Genomic DNA, 21,402 nt, shown 5'->3' with positions numbered 1-21,402 from the left:
TTTTTTTTTATATATATAATTATATTAAATGGTTCTTAAAAATAAACTTTTTATTTTTAAGAAGTAGAGTAAGGAGTTTGGTGACACTTCAAAGTCATACTTAATGCTTTGAGCTGGCCATGCTTGTTGCTATACATCACAAGAAATATTTAATTCTTGAATATTTATTTACTCTGAACTCAAAAGATAACAGTTAAAACTGTGATTACATAACAACAAAGAAAAAAAAAACCTTTATTGGCACTCTCTTATACTGAATAAGTTATTTAATTTAAGGTGAGATCCAATAAAGTATTTTTTTGTTACTATTTAAAGAATTTGGAGTTGTTTTCATTACTAAATAAATAAATAAAAAGTTTATGTCCTTACTTTATAAAGGTTCATACAGTTATGATAAAAACAATAGAATAATTGAGTCTCTCTAGATAAAGATCTTGAAGATTTCATGAAACTTAATTTTTGGGTAAATTTAAGTGTACCCAAATATCTTGAACTCTTTCCTCAGATAATTTTATTTGTGAAACTCTTTTTTGTTACACATAAATGTAATGGACCACAATTCCATAAACTTAAAACATTTTGACTTGCATTTTTTCCCATAAACTGTAGCCTTAAAAAAGAAAAGTTACAGAAAATTATGAAAGTTTTCACTATTAAAATTCTCTATTTCCTAGTGTAAGAAATTTCAGTTATTACTTAATTTATTTTAAACAACAATAGCAAGTTAACACTATACTTGGCAATTGGTGACACATGCTGTTAGTCAAACTAGTTCATGGTGTTGTCAAACTTCTTGCTCTACTTGTCATGAGTAAATATTTTATTAAAATTATCTGCATTTTGATAACCTTTTATACTTAATTTGGTTTCTAAGAAGAAAAGAACTGAAACTTTTTATTTTCAATCATCAAAGTATATTCAAAGCTTGTCATTACCTTTATGCATAAACAAATCAAATCCTTACTTAATTTTTATTAAGCAGTGGTTTGTTTTATTTTTTGATTCAATTATTATTTATAGTACAAACTATTGTGTAATTCATTTATTTTATTTTCAATTTTATTATACATTTTAAAATATATATTGCTGTCTAAATTAGATGATAAAATTCATACATTAAATTTCATAAAAAGTTTTGATTATAAATAATACTTTTGATAAACTATTTGGCATGTAATATAGAAATTTAAAAGGTATGTTCAAATTTTTATAAAGGTTTTACATTGTATTTTATCTGACATGCAATTTATCTGAAGATCATTATTCATACAGATAAAAATGTTTTAGTTTAAATAAATAAATTTTTAAACTTAACATTTGGATATATTCCAAAAGAATATAATGATATATTCAAAAATAATAATAATTATTAATTTTGAATGCTTGGACTATATCTTTATTCCTTAACTACATTAATTTATTTCTATTTAGTTAACTTTAAAGACCTATAAAATTAACTTTTCATTGACAGAAAGTTAAATGTAATATGATAAAAGTATGAGCTGAATTTAATAATACATCATAATAAGCTCTTTTGAAAAGTGCATTAAATTTTAAAATCTATATGTTCATTATCTTATTTAGAGAACACATTGAAGAAACTAAACAAGTGTAAGATATAAAAATCTAATTTGTGGTGATTTTGTTATTGAGATATAAATTTAAACATTTTTACCATATTTGAAAATCATATATCAAAATTACTTTAAAATTTTAATTATATTCAAATTTACAAAACTTACTTATGAGAAACAGCAGTACGGAATAACTTTGAAGCTTTAGAGTGATAAAATTTTGGCATGACTTTATCAAATATTGTTTTTCTATCTTTAACTTCAGAAACAGCAACATTTAACAGATCAGCTAAATGCAAAAAATCTGCTTTTCCTACAATTAAAAATATATATTTTATTGAAGTAAATTAAGCAAGTATAAAATTACTGTAGCAAAAATTGAAGTTAAACATGTTATTAAATTTAAAAATGGTTGGACTAAATTTTAATACATCTTTATTAAAGGTTATAATAGAATAAAAAATTCTTTATAGAAATAATCTTGTGAAAATGTACAGCGCGGACAGGAAAACACAGACACGTTTTACTAATTAAACAAGTTTAATTTTGCGCTAACATTAATATATATACAGAATAAGTTCAGATTCCCGCTGTTTACCTACAAACGTTTCCAAAATCCCGAGCGATCAGATATACCAATAGACCGGTAGTTTCTATCTTGGTAACTACTTCCCTACAAATTTAGTTGTGTGTGTAAACTTAAACTAACTTAAAACTAAATTAAACTAAGAGATAGAAAAGATAGAAAGGGAAAATAAGAAGAATTAAAGGACAGAGGGTACCCAATTTTCCTGTTGGTTCTCCACCGTTCCTCGTCTCGGCTGTTCTTCCTTTTAGAACAATTTGAGTCCGTTTTGGCGTTTGTCTTATAATCGTCGACCAGATTCTTCTGTCGATCCGCTTCTTACAGCCTCCTTCTGCAGCGCTCCACCAACTTTCCGTTCCAGAGCCTGCTGCCACACGTCTCTCGCTCTCCGAGTCCGGCCTAAGAATGCCTAAAAACCCTTTGTTTTCCTCTCTTCCAGCCCCGTTTTCGTCTTTTGTTCTAAGGCTACCCCCTGATGGGTTAGGGGTGAGGCGAGTTCTTGGAAATCCGAGACAAAGGAACAAAGAAATCGGAAGGAAGGAAAGTTTTAGAATTTAAATTAAACTAAAACTATACGGACTAATAATAATAATAACAATATTAATAAAAGAAAAACAGGCATGTAGCCACAAAACATTATTAGTACAAAAAAAAACATTATTAGGAAGTGTTGATAGACGCAGATATTCAAAATCCTCGCAGTCAAACATGTAGTGATTTAAAGTTGCATTTCCTCTCTTACAAAATGGACACATTTCCAATGAACGTAGGTCAATACACAAGTGTTTCCATATTAAACGAAACTTATTTAGACGAATCTGTATGATCGTTTTCTTAACAATAAACAGTAACTGCTGATAATAAATGTAAAAACACCGATTGTTGTCTAATATTTCTGGATACCATAAATGATACTTAGCCTTAAGAATCCTGTCCCCCTCTTCTCTCAAGAAAAGATTATCAAACTCTTGTAAAATTGTATTTGCATAATATTTCAAAACATCTGGAGATGAATCTATTAAGGAGAGTGAAAAACCTATTCTATTAAATAGATTCTCCAGTTTAGTAAACCAACAGTATTTGAACGATCTTTTCGATGGAAACTTCTTGAAGGTTAAATAAGCCTCTCATTCCAAAGATGGTGGGTCAGAGATTAAGCTTGTCAGAAAATTTAAGGTCAGTTTTATCAAGCGTTTCTGAGGAAACTCAAGGCCCAATTCTGATCTGATTGCATATGATGGGACCGACCTCTCGAGACCAAAAAGACGACGAAAGAACATCAGTTCTATAGAGTCGATATCTTAAAAGCAAAAAGGCCTCCAAAAGGACAAACCATAAGACCAACTCGAAGTAAAAAGAGAGGCGGCAAGTTTCTTACATAAAGCCATATGGCTGTTTTTAACCTTTCTCAAGATGTCTATAATAACATTTATCTTGGAAAATGCTTTACCTTTAACGTAAGAAATGTAATTTTGGAACGAGCCAGTAGCTGAGAGACGAATCCNCTCTTCCAGCCCCGTTTTCGTCTTTTGTTCTAAGGCTACCCCCTGATGGGTTAGGGGTGAGGCGAGTTCTTGGAAATCCGAGACAAAGGAACAAAGAAATCGGAAGGAAGGAAAGTTTTAGAATTTAAATTAAACTAAAACTATACGGACTAATAACAATATTAATAAAAGAAAAACAGGCGTGTAGCCACATACGCCCCAACGAGAAGGCTCAAAGTCCATGATGGAGTTTGTAGTAATCTACTCTCCTGCTACGAAGGTGGTAACGGTTATTGCTTGCAGGAGCAGCTTGACGGCTGTCATCCAATTCGGGAGGATTTTCGGGTGGTGCGTCATCGTCTGGTATCCTGATGGGTGCAATCGGTTGTCTTCTGTACGGTAATGTAATCTCCTCTTCTCCATCATCATCATCATCATCATCAGACCTATTAGGAGATTCATCACTCTTGGGTCGGTTAGGGCCTCGCCCTTTACATATCACATATGAACAATATGGTTTCAAACAATCAAAATATACAATACATTTTTTTTCTCTGCTACCATCACCCAACTCTGCAGTTACTGGGCCTAAGATTCTCGTAATGCGGAAGGGACCCGAATACTTAGGGGAGAACTTTCCAAATCTTCTACCCTGGTGTTTGCGTAGCAGCCACACTCTTTCACCAACACTGAAAACACGCCCCTTTCTTTTGATATTACACCGCTCTCTATTTTTTAAGTTGTTTATCCTACCCCGTGAATAAGCCAAGTTACGAAGTGTTCAGCTTCTCTAATAATTCCCTCCAATAATCAGACAAATTATTGTAGGTGGGCTGGCCCGTCGGAAAAACCTGAGGAACCCTAGGGTCGAACCCGAAAAGAAGGAAGGCAGGGGATTCACCGGTAGATGTATGCGTGGCGTTATTATAGGCAAAGACCGCCTGAGCAAGATGCTCATCTCACTTCCCGTTATTACCTTTTGAGATTCGAGCTATAATACTGCATATAGATTTATTAAAATGTTCGCAAACCGAGTTTGCACACGGACAGTGTGCAGTAGTGATGTTATGTTTGATTCGGAGAACATCACACAAGTCTTGAAACGTGAAAGAAGTAAAATTAGCCCCCCGATCCGAAACAATAATTTCAGGGCAACCATACCGGCATATCACATGTTGGAATATGGCATCAGCTACGTTCCTAGCGGTCTGGTCCTTAATAGGAACAGCTTCAGAGTACCTGGTGAAAATGTCAATTATAGATAAAATATACTGATTTCTGCTAGGAGTAACCATGAGTGGTCTGACTATGTCTATAGCTATCTTTTGAAATGGAAAGCTAGCTAACTCCGTTTCTTGGAAAGGCTCCTTACCCTTGTGTAAGTTGAATCTCTGACAAGTCCTACAATTCCTCACTATCTTTCGGGCTATTGATTGCATGCTCCGTATGTAGTAATGCCTGTCAACGGTATTACACGTCTTCTCCACACCCAAGTGTCCTCCTAAGCCTGATTCGTGAAACACTCTAACAACTTCATCACCCATTTTCTGACCCACACATATCCGCTTCCAATTATATAAACCATACCTTCCTGGTTTATTGTGGACCAACACATCACCTTCCAACTGAAACTCTGGCTGGATGCCTTCATCGGCAAAACCCTGCTGCATGTCCCCTTGAGTCCTCACAAGACCTAGCTTCATCCTTTTTAGAAACTCATCTTCCCTTTGCGACTCTACTATTCTACGGTGGAAACTGGGACTATGTACTACATCTAAGCACTGGTTGACCAAGTCAGGTCTCTTTACACAATAATTTGGGCGTGACAGAAGGTCAGCTACTGGATTATTCTTACCCTTACCCTTAACGTGAGCTATCGTAACGTCATAATTCGTCAACTCTAGAGCCCATCTCATTAATCTGTCGTTATGATTATTCATGCTCTTCAAGTAAGATAAAGGTTTATGATCCGAATACACCAAGACCTCATGACCTAGAACTATCGATTTAAAGTGCCGGAGGGAGAGAATGATCGCCAGGCACTCCTTCTCAATCGTTGAATATCTCAACTCCGCTCCCCTAAACTTCCTGCTATAATACCCGAGTGGGACCACACCTTCATCCCGTTGCTGTCCCAACACGGCACCTAACCAACTATCGGAAGCATCGGTGTACAGCACAAACGGAGAAGANGTAGTTTCCCAGAGAAATGGAATCTTTACTTAAATCATCAAAAACGTGTACCATGTCGTTAACATAACAAATAAACAATATCGGACTTAAGGAATCACCCTGTGGCAAACCCTTTTCCAATGAAAAGGCATTAGTAAATCCGGCACTAGTGGAAACCCTTGCTTTCAAACCTGAAAATAGACATTGAATAATGTCAATAAACTTGTCAATTCCAAGCATTTTTAATTTAAATAACAAAATCTTCAAAACAACACTGTCAAAAGCTTTCTCGTAGTCAATAAACGCTGCAAGTAAACGTTGTCTTTTCTTTGAAAGTTGTCTACAAATAATGGAATAGAGAATCAAAATATTACTCAAAGTGCTCTTCCGAGGTTGGAAAGCAAACTGCACAGGTTGAATCAAACTCCTCTCTCTTAGCCAAGTACTCAATCTATTTGCCAAAATAGAAGTAAATATCTTTCGAACTACAGGCAACAACGATATTGGTCGAAAGTTAGCGGGATCATCTAGTGAACCTTTTTTATGGATAACTTTTATCTTTACCTCCAACTACTGTTTCGGGATTCTAGCAGTGTCATAAACCCGATTAAATAACTTGGCCAAGTAAGTGTCCCTTGAGTAAACAATTAAAGACGGTGAAACATTATCCACCCCGGGAGCAGAATGAATCCACATTTTTTGAAGTGTTGTATTCACCTCTGAATCAGAAATAGGAAGATCCAAAATAGGATCAACAATACAAGAAGCCATCAGTAGTGACATAATCGGAGGTAATTTCGATGTATTTAAACTAAATAACTTTTGATAATAAATAAACCAAGCGGTCAAGGAAATCTCATGGTCTAGTGTTCGCCTGACCCGACGAAAACGACCTACCTGAAACCAAAAGGCCTATTATCTTTATTATCACAATTCCATTGTAATACAAAGACCAAGAGTTCAAAATAAAAGAAAACAAATCCAAACGTAAGCCGTGCTGCCTCAGCGAACCAGCATATACCACTAACACNCCACACCTTCATCCCGTTGCTGTCCCAACACGGCACCTAACCAACTATCGGAAGCATCGGTGTATAGCACAAACGGAGAAGAAAAATCTGGGTGTGCCAAGAGGAGAGGGTTTGATAACACCTCCTTGAACCTTATGAAATTAGACTGACAATCACTGTCTCAAACAAAAGGTTTTCTTTTTTTTGTAAGTTCGGTCATGGGCAGTGCCATCTCGGAAAAATTAGGAATAAAGTTGCGGAAAAAGCTGACCATTCCGAGGAAACTGCGAACTTCCTTGACGTTGCGCGGGGTTTTGCATTCCTTAATTGCTTCGACGTTACTAGGGTCAGGGTATATTCCATCACTACTAATGATATGACCTAAATATTTGATTTCTTTGACACAAAATTTGCTTTTAGTGGGGTGTAGCTTCAAATTTGCCTTATGCAATATCCCTACCACTTGATCAATAAGTTTTAAATGCTCCTCCATAGAGGGGGAGAAAAGGATGATATCATCCTGAAAAACATAACATTTGTTTCCTATGAAAGGGGCCAGGAGACGTGACATACAGTATTGGAAGAACCGACCGCTGTTCTTCCCCCCTTGTGGGAGACGCGTAAGTTGGTATTTGGACCAAGGGGTAGTGAACGCGAATATGTGTCTAACTTTGGGGTCAAGTGGGATTTGGAAGTAACCGGATTTGAGGTCTATTACAGAGAAGTATTTGCTACCATGGAAGGTCGTAAGTATCTCGTCCACCCTACTTAGCGGAAATACCTGTGGTTTCGTTATGTCGTTAATTCTACATAGATCTAAAGTCATCCTAATTTCTCCCGAGGGTTTCTTCACAATATGGATGGGGGAATTCCATTCTGAATAACTCTCCTGTATGATGCCTGCCTTAAGATATGCATCAGTCAATTTCCTCAACTCGGTAAGGTAGCAATTCGGAATACGGTATTGACGAATATTAATTACCCGGTTAGTGTCTATTTCAGGGCTATGCATAAAAAGATCGGTACCTTTCAAATCCTCGACACCTTCCGCGAACAACCCATGGTACTTATTAAGGACGAAAGTCACCTGATTATCATCATGAGATCCCGGAGTACCTGGGTTTATGGTGGTGCTAACAGGGGTACCGCTTAAACAATCATAGTACATGTTTGATGGGTGGGGATTACGATTTATCACTTTAGTCTTACGTTCTTTGAATGCACAACTATCTACTAATAATGACGGAATTGAGTTAATGACGTCCATTCCCAAGATCCCTTGGTACTCTAACATATCCGGGAATTCCATACAACAAAGGAAAGCGGAAGTTGCCTCATCCTTGTAGCTTACGGAACCCTCTAGGACTTCTTTACAAGTGGAAATAGTGCCATTGATCCCTCTGATATGGGTGGTCTCACCCTTTTTTGCATCCTTGAGAGGTTTAGCAATTTTCGCATTTTGAGTTAACGCTACATCAACTAGGGACCTTTCTGCACCCGTGTCAATTAAGAAATTAATCTCCTCCCCTGCTACTTTTCCCTTTATTAACAGGAGCCCCCTCTCTGAAGGTGAAAATTCGGTCAGTCTAAAAGTGAGGATAGGAACTTGATGCTGACCTTTATCAAGTCCCCGAACTAGTTTAAACCTTGAATATTTCTTTTGGGGCATTTACGAGCCAAGTGATTTGGGCTATTACAAATGAAACAAAGTCTGCTATTAGCGTTATATGGCTTATCGACCCGGGTCGGGTTTTCAGCCATCTTGGAGACTATTTCATAGAGGGCATTCAATCCCTTCTCTAATTTATCTAAACGATCCTCATCCTTCGGGGTAGTACTAGTGCTGACTTCCCGACTTGTACCTTCTGCACTTGTCTCTTCCTGAGAATTATAACAGACTGTTCTAAGCTCCTTAGGGTTGTTACATTACCTCTCTAGCCTTTCCTCCCTTTCCACGCATTCGAAAGCCTTCTCTAAGGTAGCAGGTTCCCTGCGGAACACGTGACCCCGAATACTTGTATTTAATCCTTTTATGAACCTCTCCATAATAATTTCATCCTTGAATTTTGCGATATCTAGGTTACTCCGGATAGCCCTAGACATTATAGTTTTAGTTCTGGTGATGTAATCACTGACCGACTCCCTTCCGCCCTGCTTCAAATTTAATAGTTGGTCGAGTAAGCCTTTTCCCTTTTCACCAAGCTTCTCGAAGCATTTAATTAGATCTTGTTTGATTTCTTCAAATGTTAGGGGAGGCGTTTTTTCCAATAAACAAAAGAAGGTGTTCAGTGGCTCACCTTTTAGTTTGGCTTGCAATGCAGCCACCTTAACTTTGTCCCCCCAATGGGCTAGTTTAGCTACATTATCGATGGTCATAAAAAATTGCTTTATGTTTACCGTATTGTTAGGTGAATTTGAGAAGGAGGGGATCATCCCTAAAAACCCAGTAACCACGAGTGGGTAATTCACAACATGGCCTCCCGCCATAGAACTCATATCTGGAGTACCTTTATCCTCCATCTTACAATTAACAGTCGATATTAATACTGTTATGCACCGAGTTAGGCTAACAAGACTGGAATCCTGTCACGGATGCCAATGTGAAAATGTACAGCGCGGACAGGAAAACACAGACACGTTTTACTAATTAAACAAGTTTAATTTTGCGCTAACATTAATATATATACAGAATAAGTTTGGATTCCTGCTGTTACCTACACACGTTTCCAAAATCCCGAGCGATCAGATGTACCAATAGACCGGTAGTTTCTTTCTCGGTAACTACCTCCCAACAAAATTAGTTGCGCGCGTAAACTTAAACTAACTTAAAACTAAAGTAAACTAAGAGATAGAAAAGATAGAAAGTGGAAATAAGAAGAATTAAAGGACAGAGGGTACCCAATTTTCCTGTTGGTTCTCCACCGTTCCTCGTCTCGGCTGTTCTTCCTTTTAGAACAATTTGAGTCCGTTTTGGCGTTTGTCTTATAATTGTCGACCAGATTCTTCTGTCGATCCGCTTCTTACAGCCTCCTTCTGCAGCGCTCCACCAACTTTCCGTTCCAGAGCCTGCTGCCACATGTCTTTCGCTCTCCGAGTCCGGCCTAAGAATGCCTAAAAACCCTTTGTTTTCCTCTCTTCCAGCCCCGTTTTCGTCTTTTGTTCTAAGGCTACCCCCTGATGGGTTAGGGGTGAGGCGAGTTCTTGGAAATCCGAGACAAAGGAACAAAGAAATCGGAAGGAAGGAAAGTTTTAGAATTTAAATTAAACTAAAACTATACGGACTAATAATAATAATAACAATATTAATAAAAGAAAAACAGGCATGTAGCCACAAAACATTATTAGTACAAAAAAAAACATTATTAGGAAGTGTTGATAGACGCAGATATTCAAAATCCTCGCAGTCAAACATGTAGTGATTTAAAGTTGCATTTCCTCTCTTACAAAATGGACACATTTCCAATGAACGTAGGTCAATACACAAGTGTTTCCATATTAAACGAAACTTATTTAGACAAATCTGTATGATCGTTTTCTTAACAATAAACGGTAACTGCTGATAATAAATGTAAAAACACCGATTGTTGTCTAATATTTCTGGATACCATAAATGATACTTAGCCTTAAGAATCCTGTCCCCCTCTTCTCTCAAGAAAAGATTATCAAACTCTTGTAAAATTGTATTTGCATAATATTTCAAAACATCTGGAGAGGAATCTATTAAGGAGAGTGAAAAACCTATTCTATTAAATAGATTCTCCAGTTTAGTAAACCAACAGTATTTGAACGATCTTTTCGATGGAAACTTCTTGAAGGTTAAATAAGCCTCGTATTCCAAAGATGATGGGTCAGAGATTATGCTTGTCAGAAAATTTAAGGTCAGTTTTATCAAGCGTTTCCGAGGAAATTCAAGGCCCAATTCTGATCTGATTGCATACGATGGGACCGACCTCTCGAGACCAAAAAGACGACGAAAGAACATCAGCTCTATAGAGTCAATATCTTCAAAGCAAAAAGGCCCCCAAAAGGGCAAACCATAAGACCAACTCGAAGTAAAAAGAGAGGCGGCAAGTTTCTTACATAAAGCCATATGGCTGTTTTTAACCTTTCTCAAGATGTCTATAATAACATTTATCTTGGAAAATGCTTTACCTTTAACGTAAGAAATGTAATTTTGGAACGAGCCAGTAGCTGAGAGACGAATCCCCAAATATATTACTTCATTAACAATACTGACTCCTCTACCATTTAAGAAAAACTTATCAGCTTTCCTCAACCTTCCACCTTGTCTAAAAATTATTATTTTCGACTTTGATAAATTAATGCGCAAACCCAAATTAGAGGAATAATTATATAACCTGTCCAGTTTTCTTTGTAGATAAATCGGGGTAGTGGATAACACCACTGTATCATCAGCAAATTGAAGTAAATGGACTTCGTAGTTTCCCAGAGAAATGGAATCTTTACTTAAATCATCAAAAACGTGTACCATGTCGTTAACATAACAAATAAACAATATCGGACTTAAGGAATCACCCTGTGGCAAACCCTTTTCCAATGAAAAGGCATCAGTAAATCCGGCACTAGTGGAAACCCTTGCTTTCAAACCTGAAAATAGACACTGAATAATATCAATAAACTTATCTGAGATTCCAAGCATTTTTAATTTTGATAACAAAATCTTCAAAACAACACTGTCAAAAGCTTTCTCGTAGTCAATAAACGCTGCAAGTAAACGTTGTCTTTTCTTTGAAAGTTGTCTACAAATAATGGAGTGGAGAATCAAAATATTACTCAAAGTGCTCTTCCGAGGTTGGAAAGCAAACTGCACAGGTTGAATCAAACTCCTCTCTCTTAGCCAAGTACTCAATCTATTTGCCAAAATAGAGGTAAATATCTTTCGAACTACAGGCAACAACGATATTGGTCGAAAGTTAGCGGGATCATCTAGTGGACCTTTTTTATGGATAACTTTTATCTTTACCTCCATCCACTGTTTCGGGATTCTAGCAGTGTCATAAACCCGATTAAATAACTTGGCCAAGTAAGGAACCAAAGTGTCCCTTGAGTAAACAATTAAAGACGGTGAAACATTATCCACCCCGGGAGCAGAACGAATCCGCATTTTTTGAAGTGTTGTATTCACCTCTGAATCAGAAATAGGAAGATCCAAAATAGGATCAACAACACAAGAAGCCATCGGTAGTGACATAATCGGAGGTAATTTCGATGTATTTAAACTAAATAACTTTTGATAATAAATAAACCAAGCGGTCAAGGAAATCTCATGGTCTAGTATACGCCTGACCCGACGAAAACGACCTACCCGAAACCAAAAGGCCTTAGAATCTCTAATACCAGCCAACTGTAATGCATAATTACAAAAATATCTCCTCTTTTTGGCCTTAATAAGTGAATTATATTGTCGTTTCAAATTTAAAAAAGAGGCCAAATCAGCCTGGCTGTTAGATCTGCGGAATTTGCCCAGGGCAATGTTCCTCGCTCGCTTCTGAATGTAGCACGACCCATCAAACCAAGGGGGACGAGCCCTCCTATAAGGCCCAACACCTTCAATTAACACATTTAGTCTTCTTGCAATAGAGCATAGCTCGGACAAAATAATACCATAGAAATCTTCAACAGTCACCGAATCAAAGTTTAAATTCTGGAAACTCTGCGATACGGCATCACCAAACAATTCTACTTTAGAATCATCCCAAACAAAACGAATCTTAGTGGGGCTAGGCCCATCAACAAAAGAAAATCTGTTTCCGGTCGACAACTGTAATTCCACTGGAAAATGGTCCGAAGATGAGAGAGACCCGACACGAAAGGATTCAACCTTATGAACCAGATTCTGAGAAATGACAATAAAGTCTATTACCGAGCTACCCACTTTTGACAAAAAAGTTAGTTCACCTGGGAAATCTCCTTTAGTACGACCATTGAGGAGAATAAAATCATGTTCAATCAACCATTGCAGAAATTGTCTCCCGGCCGGGTCAACCTTTAAATCCTTTGACCTTCTGACATCAAAAATGTTGGGAGAAGCTACATCCAAATGTGAGTCAATTACTTCACCAATATGAACGTTAAAATCGCCCATTATCACAATTCCATTGTAGTACGAAGACCATGAGTTCAAAATAGAAGAAAACAAATCCAAACGTAAGCCATGCTGCCTCAGCGAACCAGCATATACCACTAACACCAGGATCTTCCTAGGTTCGAGAGCCGAATACAGTGATAAACCAATCACCATCAAATCAGGGTATGTTTCCAACAACTCGAAGTGCCCTCTAACTTTATCAAAAAAGAACAAAATACCCCCATGGGGTCTACCCGGCCCTAATGGCTTTTCCGCTGGAATCATGAAATACTTCCAGTTAACTGGAAGAAAGTTAGCAAGAAAATCTCCATCCACTGATACCATCCAGGTTTCAACAAGGGCTATACAAATTAAACCTGGTCGTTTAGTCATGTAATCCAACAAAGAACACTTGGTGCTAAACCCACAACAATTCCAAAAAAACAAAGATTCCGAATAACTACCTGAACCTAACTGGTCCGGGCACGAAGTTGAAAGTCTCTCCAAACCTATTCTCCTGCGGGGAGGAAAATTCAAAATAAAAAAGAAACAGGCACCTCAATTAAACGATGGCCCAAAATAGAATACGTGAATGTCTTGTCGTCTACATGTAATACGTCATCTCGCAAAAAAACACGACGACCAGCTCCCCGGTATTCTTTTAAAAAGGTAACCAGATTTTTACGGCGAACACGGGAGTTAAACGACAGATCCGGTGCCAACCTAAATTTCACCGATCTTTCCCTACCCGCTTGAAAAGTTTTCGTCCGAAATTTTTGCAATAAATGGTTTCGACATTTCCAGGACGACAACTGGATGCAATAGAATTCCCGAGCTTTACCTCGCAACCGGGAAACACCGACAATATTATGCCCCGACAGATCAGTCACATCCAGTTCCTTAGAAAATAGGTTAACAATATAATCCCGCGAATCCAACTCGGGCGGAATACTATGGTTAAACAACATTAAATTGCTTCTGTTTGAAGCATTAACTTGTCTATCGTAGGCAAAGGAATGTAACTCACCAATATCTTCCAATGGTAACTGTTGTTGCTGTTCCAGTTTATCTAATCGGGAACTTACGTTAGAAAAGTTAGTTTCCAATTTCCTTACCGAGGACAAGGTTGACTGGTTGGCCATTTCCAGACTGGCAAGTCTATCTTCGATACACTTCAACTGCATCATTACTGCATTTAAAGTCGTCTCCAAATATTGCCGTAAATTTAACAATTCTTCTCTATCTGGGTCCGGAAGAGATTGCCTCTTAAAATATTGATCCAACTTTGGATCTTTAACACCAGGATCACTCGGTGAACGGTGATGTTTAGTTCCCTTCCGTTCTTCTTGGGTTTGCTTTAATGCCTCTGGAGGAGTACGTGGGAACATTTCCAAAAAAATTAAAACTAATAACACTGAATAACACAATAAAAATGCACCAACTTGGGTAACAAATAAATAAAAGACACAGTAATTTACAATAAAAACAGTGTTAACAAAATCTCCAACAAAAAGTCACCAGCAGCCGAAGTTACTCAATAGCGCCCCCCTGTCTCACTAATTATATATCTGTAGATTTTAATTAATAACTAAGAAGATGTTCCATTTAGTCATTTTAAATTGCATCATTAGATTTATTGTGAAAAATTTCATCTATTAGATCCCTTTTCAGCTCTGTACACAGTTTTTCTTTAATTTCTGTAGCAGATAGCAGACATGCATTTAGGAATACATATAGATTTTTAAATATTAAAATTTTATGCACATTTAGAATTTTAATTTTAAAAAATTTACTACTACAGAAAATTAGTTAAATTTTATAATACAGATAAGTATTTTTGAAATTTTTCACTGGCAGGTAGGTGATGTTTGTTGAATATGGGATGTGATTCTATCAATATAAAAAAATATATCAGTAAAATTATGATATTCTTTTCTAGTTTTTATATTTAATTTAATTACTGGATTTAGTATAACTATATTTTTTATATTTAGGAATTAATTTTATTTTGAAGAGTTGATAATTACTTAACTTGAGAATAATTTTCTCAAGTTAAATTAATTTCAACAGCTGCAAACAAAAAATCATGTTGATGATAAATTTCTGTGTGGTATTAACTATGAGCAATAAGTTTTGGCTCTATAGAGGACTTATCACACACTACATGTTGCCAAGTAGATAGACATGGGTTTATTATGATGACAGTATACATTTCGGACTGGTTGTCTGTCCCTCTTCGGCCTTATTTGTTACAATTTGGTGGATATACAGGCGTCTAAAAAAATACAAGCGGTTTTTTTGTTACAAACAGGTTTATGGTTAAATATTACAAAATTACATTTTTATACATACATAAAAGGAACAATCTATTTTGTTGCTGATGCATGGATAATTTTATATTTTATCTTTCACAGTCATATTATTTTTTCCATACAAATAGCAACCAGAGATTAAAATTGTTACTAATGAAATTAATTGTGAAGCAAATGCTGTGGTAAACGAATGTCATAAAAAGCTATAAACAGCATTAAAGCTACAACAAAAGGAAGAGCTATTTTAAGAAAAGTTTTTATAGGCAGTCAGCTAATACAAACAATGCTCTCTACTTCAGAAGCAATGGTACTCTAGGGTGGTATCCAATGTTGATGATATAAGTATTATCTGCTGGCTAATAGGTTTCACATATGTAAGTAAGGATGCCAGATGGGATCTAGTTGAATCCCTGTGTTTTTGTTTATACTTATGTTATCACGGAATTTGATCAAGGTCTGCATGTTTACAACAGGACGTTGTAAACATGCAGACCTTGCGCGCATGTTTACAACATCCTGTGACTCACAAGTCAGTGAACGTTGTGCATTGACTCATGGGAAATTTGTTAAAAAATTGGTGGATACATTTAAAATCGAGGTTTACAACTGAAGATAAATAAACAAATTAAACTATTTTAAAGTTTTATAGAATGTTTAATAGATAGAAATATAGATCTGTATGATGCGATTGGGACTTTAACAGAGCTGTAGAGCATATTGATAGGAACAAAAAAGTCAAAGGAACTGTTGCGGTCGCGAACACCCGACAGAACCATGTCTCATGGGAATTTGTAAAGAACACCCATTAGGGGGGTGTCCCGGGCTACTAGTTTTGAATAATCTGCTCTGAAGTTGTCTATCTCAAATAGAATTTACAATTTTTAGAACAACTTTTATGACATGTTCATAATGCCAAACTTTTGTACATAATAGTGTCTGTTGATGAATGAATGATGCAGTTATAATGAAAAAAATTTAGAAACTCAGCAACATTCTTATATAATGTGCTTAAGTAAACACCAACCGGGCAGGTGCTCCATTGGTTGTTATGGATGCAAGTTTTTGAAGGTCAGATTAATTCTTTAATGTAGATTTTAATAACTTGGTATATGTCCTTTCCTTGTAGTTGCAAAACTGAGAGTATATCTTCTTTTACCGAGCAGACATTAAAGACCATCCTTACAAAAATATTTATTTGAGCAGTATTAGAGATGTCTGTTGATTCATTGCCTTGTAAACTTAATAAAAAAAAAAAAACACATTTTTCTAAATCTTTTTGTAGTAATTTGATATTTGCAGATATTGCTTCTATTCTATGTGTGACTGAATTTCTTGATAATTAAACATATTCAATAGCTGCTATAATTTCCTTTTTATTTTTAAATTCTTGAAACAATGTTTCTCATACAGTGAGCATTGCTTCTTTAATTATGTTGCCATGGTCAATGGGTTTTTTGTGCATTGCAATTATGTGCAATCTTAAATGAAGTAATTGTAGCAGCTGTCAATTTAACCACAGACTTAGTAAATATAGTTTGTTGAGCAACTAATGTGGTTTTCAATTCTTTCACTTGAGATTAAAATTTTTCTTTTCCCAATCTTCTTGAAAATTGTAAGTGTAAGTTCATTTTCTCTTTTTCTCTATCTCGTATTCAGACATAATTAGGGTAACTATAGGATAAAAATAATTGTTAGTATATTAACCCTTAAAATAAATAAATCCAACAAATATTTTTATAAATAGTTGAAACTATCTGTCAGTTCATACACAATATATTATACATTTTCAGCAAGATTTTCAGAATATTTATCTGATTCAATTTCTTTACATTTATGAATATAGTTCTCTAAATTTGGAAAATGGTGAAGTTACATTCTTTAATTTAATTACATTCTTAAACACACACACACATATTATATATGTATGTGTGTATATGTATAATTTTTAAAACTATTTTATTTCTAATATATGTGATGAATCTGAATACATGAGCAGTGAGCCACATTAAAATGGTAAGCGAGCAACGTATTGGGCACTGCGGATCTATTATATCTGTAGTTCTATTTTTATTTTATTGATAAACAAGTTGAATGTGTTTTTCTTTATGTATAAAGAGGTCTCTGAATTGTAATCTATAAGTTTTTTAACATTGCATTGTTTAATAAATCTGTTAATTTTAATTTTATTGTTTAGTCTTCCTTAGAACTTCCTGAGAAATGCATTCCATATTCATAATAAACCTGTGCCTACTTCTGTGATTATTCCAACAATGTCAATAGAGTGTGATAAGTCCTTCATAGAACCAAAACTTAGTGCTCATAGTTCCTTATTGTAACATAAGGACAAAAAGCAATTCACCAATAAATTTCTATCTTAATAAATCCTTGTTTTTGCTGGATTAGATTCCTAGAGATGTTGGCATATGTTGATTTGGCATAAATGAAATGAATCATAATGTATTTCAATAGGATGTGTGTATTACAGATGTATAAAAATGCAGCTATTGAAAACATTGGATCCATGTTACATTTATTTTGTAAATTAAAATATAGATAGATAGATGGTAAAGATGATCTGCAGCCAGAGTCTTCCTGGCTTTGGCTGTAAATTGTCAATATCATTTAATCATTATCTGCTATTTTTGATTCAGTTGGAAACACTTCAGATTTCTTTTTAAAGTAAACAAAGGAGAATTGATTTGCATTATTTTATGCTTTTTTTTATTCCCCATTAAAGAATTTGATAATAAAGCTGAAGCAATGCATTGAGAACTGTTTGTCTTAGATAAGATTGAACTGCAGCCTACTGTAGACCTGTTCAAGCCATACTGCCCAGCAATACCAGACATCTTCTGCCCACTCTCTACCTTTGCTATTATATTCTCACCTTTCGAAAATAAAAACCGACACAAAACTTAGAGTGCCCACCCAACACTCTCATGAATACTATAAAAGAGTTGTTTCTGTCAGAAAAATAAAAGGCTGGAATTACAAGGGAGAGTTTCAAAGTTCAGAGGAATACTATCTGATCAGTATATACCAGGTTGAGCGTCGATGTTGCACTCCAAAGAGTTCCAAATTGTTGCCTGAAGACAAGGGAAGACCAATCAGTATTCATTGTTTTATGTCACTTCTTGTGTTTGTTCTGTGAGGTGTTTGTTGTCTGAATTTTGCAAAAGTGTTCATTATCTGAACTGTTTGTTAAACAATATTCCACTGTATATGAGCCATTGATTTTGAAAATGGGGCAAATCCATTTTATGTTATTGCTATATATTTAATGGTTGCATTTGAATGAGTTTAAAAATATTTGTAAGCGGTAATAGACTTATTTTATATTTTTTTGGTCTTATTTCTTGTAAATTTAATATGTAATAATGGTTATCCGTGTTAGGTGAAAAAAAATGCTTTTGAAATTGAGGCAATGGACTTTCCTTGCTTTCAGAAGCAATGATTTGTTGAAAACATTGATTTTCTTTGAATGGAATATAGTTATAACAACAAAATATTAAATATTTTATTTATTTACTTATTTATTTATTTTGCAACATTCCATACTTCTTTTGAAAAGCTACAATAAAACAAAAAATTTATTTTATAGGAAAAAGTGGATAAAATAAGAAAAAATTATATTTCAATTTAATTATAAGAAATATAATTAAATTGCGTATAATAATATTTCTTAGTTCAGATGGTGCAGATTTTTAAAGCATTCATGATGAATGGGTGGTACATAGGGTAATAAATCCGTTATATGTTTATAGTTTTCTTTAGAGTGGACTTGCCTCACTTTCAAAATCAACTCTCAATAAATATCATTGATGATATAAATTACTAGTAACAAATTTATACTGATATTATAAGATATTAATCGTGAATTGATTAAAAACATAAATTGTATGTTAATTTGTAATAAGAATTAGCTTTAACTATTTTTTTCATAAAGTGGACTTGCCCCACTTTCAAAATCAATAGCTCATATTCTGAAATTCAGTTTTGTTGTTTTAGGGAAATAATAAGAAAATTTGAAATTGGCAGATATCAAATTATTATAAACGAAAAGCCTATTATATTCAAATAACAGCTTTGCTAAATAAAAAAAATTATACTTGTATTTATAACTTTCAAAACAGTTATGTTAATAAATTTTTTCTTTATTATGATAACTTCTTTAAAATTATGGATATAAAAATTGTAATAATAATAAATTGCATAATATAATATTCATTTGATAAAAATAACTGAATAAATTTAATTATTTTTGTTTTTAACAAGTATTTTATAATAACTATTCAAACTGCTGGAAACATTAATTATATTCAATAAATATTATTGTTTAATAGAACAAAGTTTTAACTTTTATTGCATTGATTTAACATTGATTATAATAAACTGATTAAACTTTGTCATTCATTTATTTGATTCTTTTAGTACACTTTACTTTTGAATTTGATTTTTGATAACAGTTATGTCATTAGTGTTTGTCATTTCATTAATTAATCATAAAATGTTTTGTTTAAACATTTTTATATTATTTAATGACATTATATAAGTGCTTTTTATTCTTGGTCTAAATATTATTTAAACTTTGTTTTGCAATAGTAAAATTTTAGCTTTTGTATTTGAAAATAAGTTTTTTGATGAGTTTGGTTAGAGTTAGTGGTTGAAATATATTTCAGTCAAAACCAAACTATTATTAAATTTTATTTATATTTTTAAAAGATCATAAATTCTTTTTATCATTATATAATATGAAAAACACACAAAATAAGACCACACTGTATTAAACTTCTTAATTTTTAACCTTTTTAAAAGTGTAATTATATTATATTCTTAAAGATTACAACTTAAATAAAGATTGTTTATATTTTTATAACTTATTATTATAAATGTTGTAGAAAAATAATACAGTAAGGTTTTATTTTATGTGAAAATGTTATATACAGATTCATGTTTCTGCAGATCAAGAATGGTTAGATTAACCAACAGTGGTACATTTTGCTGACCTTTAAGTTATCGAACAATAGTAGAATGTTGGTATGTCAGAAGCTTCTCTGTCTTCTGATATTTTGAACACAAAGAATTATTGAATTTTCACTGTGGTGACTACTATGGTTTGCATGTATTTTTCTCAAGAAAAGTAAATAAAATTTTTCTCTATGTATTCAGAAACATCAGATTAAAATGTTATTTACTATAGTAAAACATAAGTAAAATGTTTTTAATAAAAAAACATTTAAAAAAATTAATTATTAAAATGTTAAAATTATTAAAATTAAATTATTAATTATTAATATTAAAATATTAAATAGTTACTGAAGTCTAGGCAGTCAATCATCTGGGACCACTTGCAGTGGAGTACAAATTTGTGCCAAATTTTATTTTACAATATACTTGTTTTATATGGTGGTTGTATTTCAACCACCACATAAAAACAAGACTGTACTGTAATTTAAAAATAGCATAACAGGTGATTATCAGAAGAAATAATGTTGTTTATTTTTTGATATATTCATTTATGGAGAAAATATTAAATCTTCATTATATAAAAATATATTTAATGTTAATGCAAATATAATTTTTACATTTTAGATGGTGATCTTATAACAATATTTGATAATTCAGATGTCTCATTTGCTATCCAATGTAGTAGAATTTTGAAATTAACAATATTTGGTGAGTAATTTTTATAATTTATAAGTTTTTAAAATATGTTTATCAAATATATGTACAGTACTTTGATTGTTCAATGAAGAGTTCAATGAAGAGAAAAAATAGTGCTCTTCAAAAAATTATGAATATATTTGTAATTTTAGAAAAGAACAGAATATACAATTTGGACAATATTTATTTATTCAATTTTATTTTATTAGTACAAGGTAAATACCTATTTGCAAGGCAAAACAACAACAAAAAAAAACATATTATACACAACACAAATTGGCAGTGAACCATCACCATAACATACAACTAAAACAAAATAAAAGTATGTCACGTTACTTGTAACAGAAAACAAAAATTCATAATTAGTTAAATCACACCAAAATTTCCAACAAAATTCACTGCCAACAGTGACTGCCACTTTTATAACACTTTAAATCTCCTGGTGGCTAACAAACAAAAAAATAAATATATTAGACATAACAATAAAATTATAATTACAAATGTAATTATTA

At 33.8% G+C, this 21,402-nt stretch overlaps 1 protein-coding gene across 2 annotated transcripts in view; it reads left to right on the top strand.

The window, feature by feature from the left end:
- Window positions 1-21,402, top strand: part of LOC111619481 (protein TFG-like) — a 72,236-nt gene that overhangs the window by 10,141 nt on the left and 40,693 nt on the right. For both annotated transcript variants that reach the window (XM_023361207.1, XM_023361206.1), the window contains exon 2: window positions 20,819-20,902. In XM_023361207.1, the coding sequence (XP_023216975.1) occupies window positions 20,819-20,902 (84 nt within the window). The remainder of the gene's footprint in view (window positions 1-20,818; window positions 20,903-21,402) is intronic.

This window comes from Centruroides sculpturatus, unplaced genomic scaffold, assembly GCF_000671375.1.
Source record: "Centruroides sculpturatus isolate CEXI.00-Female unplaced genomic scaffold, Cexi_2.0 scaffold166, whole genome shotgun sequence".
In the NCBI taxonomy this organism is placed as follows: Eukaryota; Metazoa; Arthropoda; class Arachnida; order Scorpiones; family Buthidae; genus Centruroides; species Centruroides sculpturatus.
This window is presented reverse-complemented; position numbering and strand designations above follow the sequence as displayed.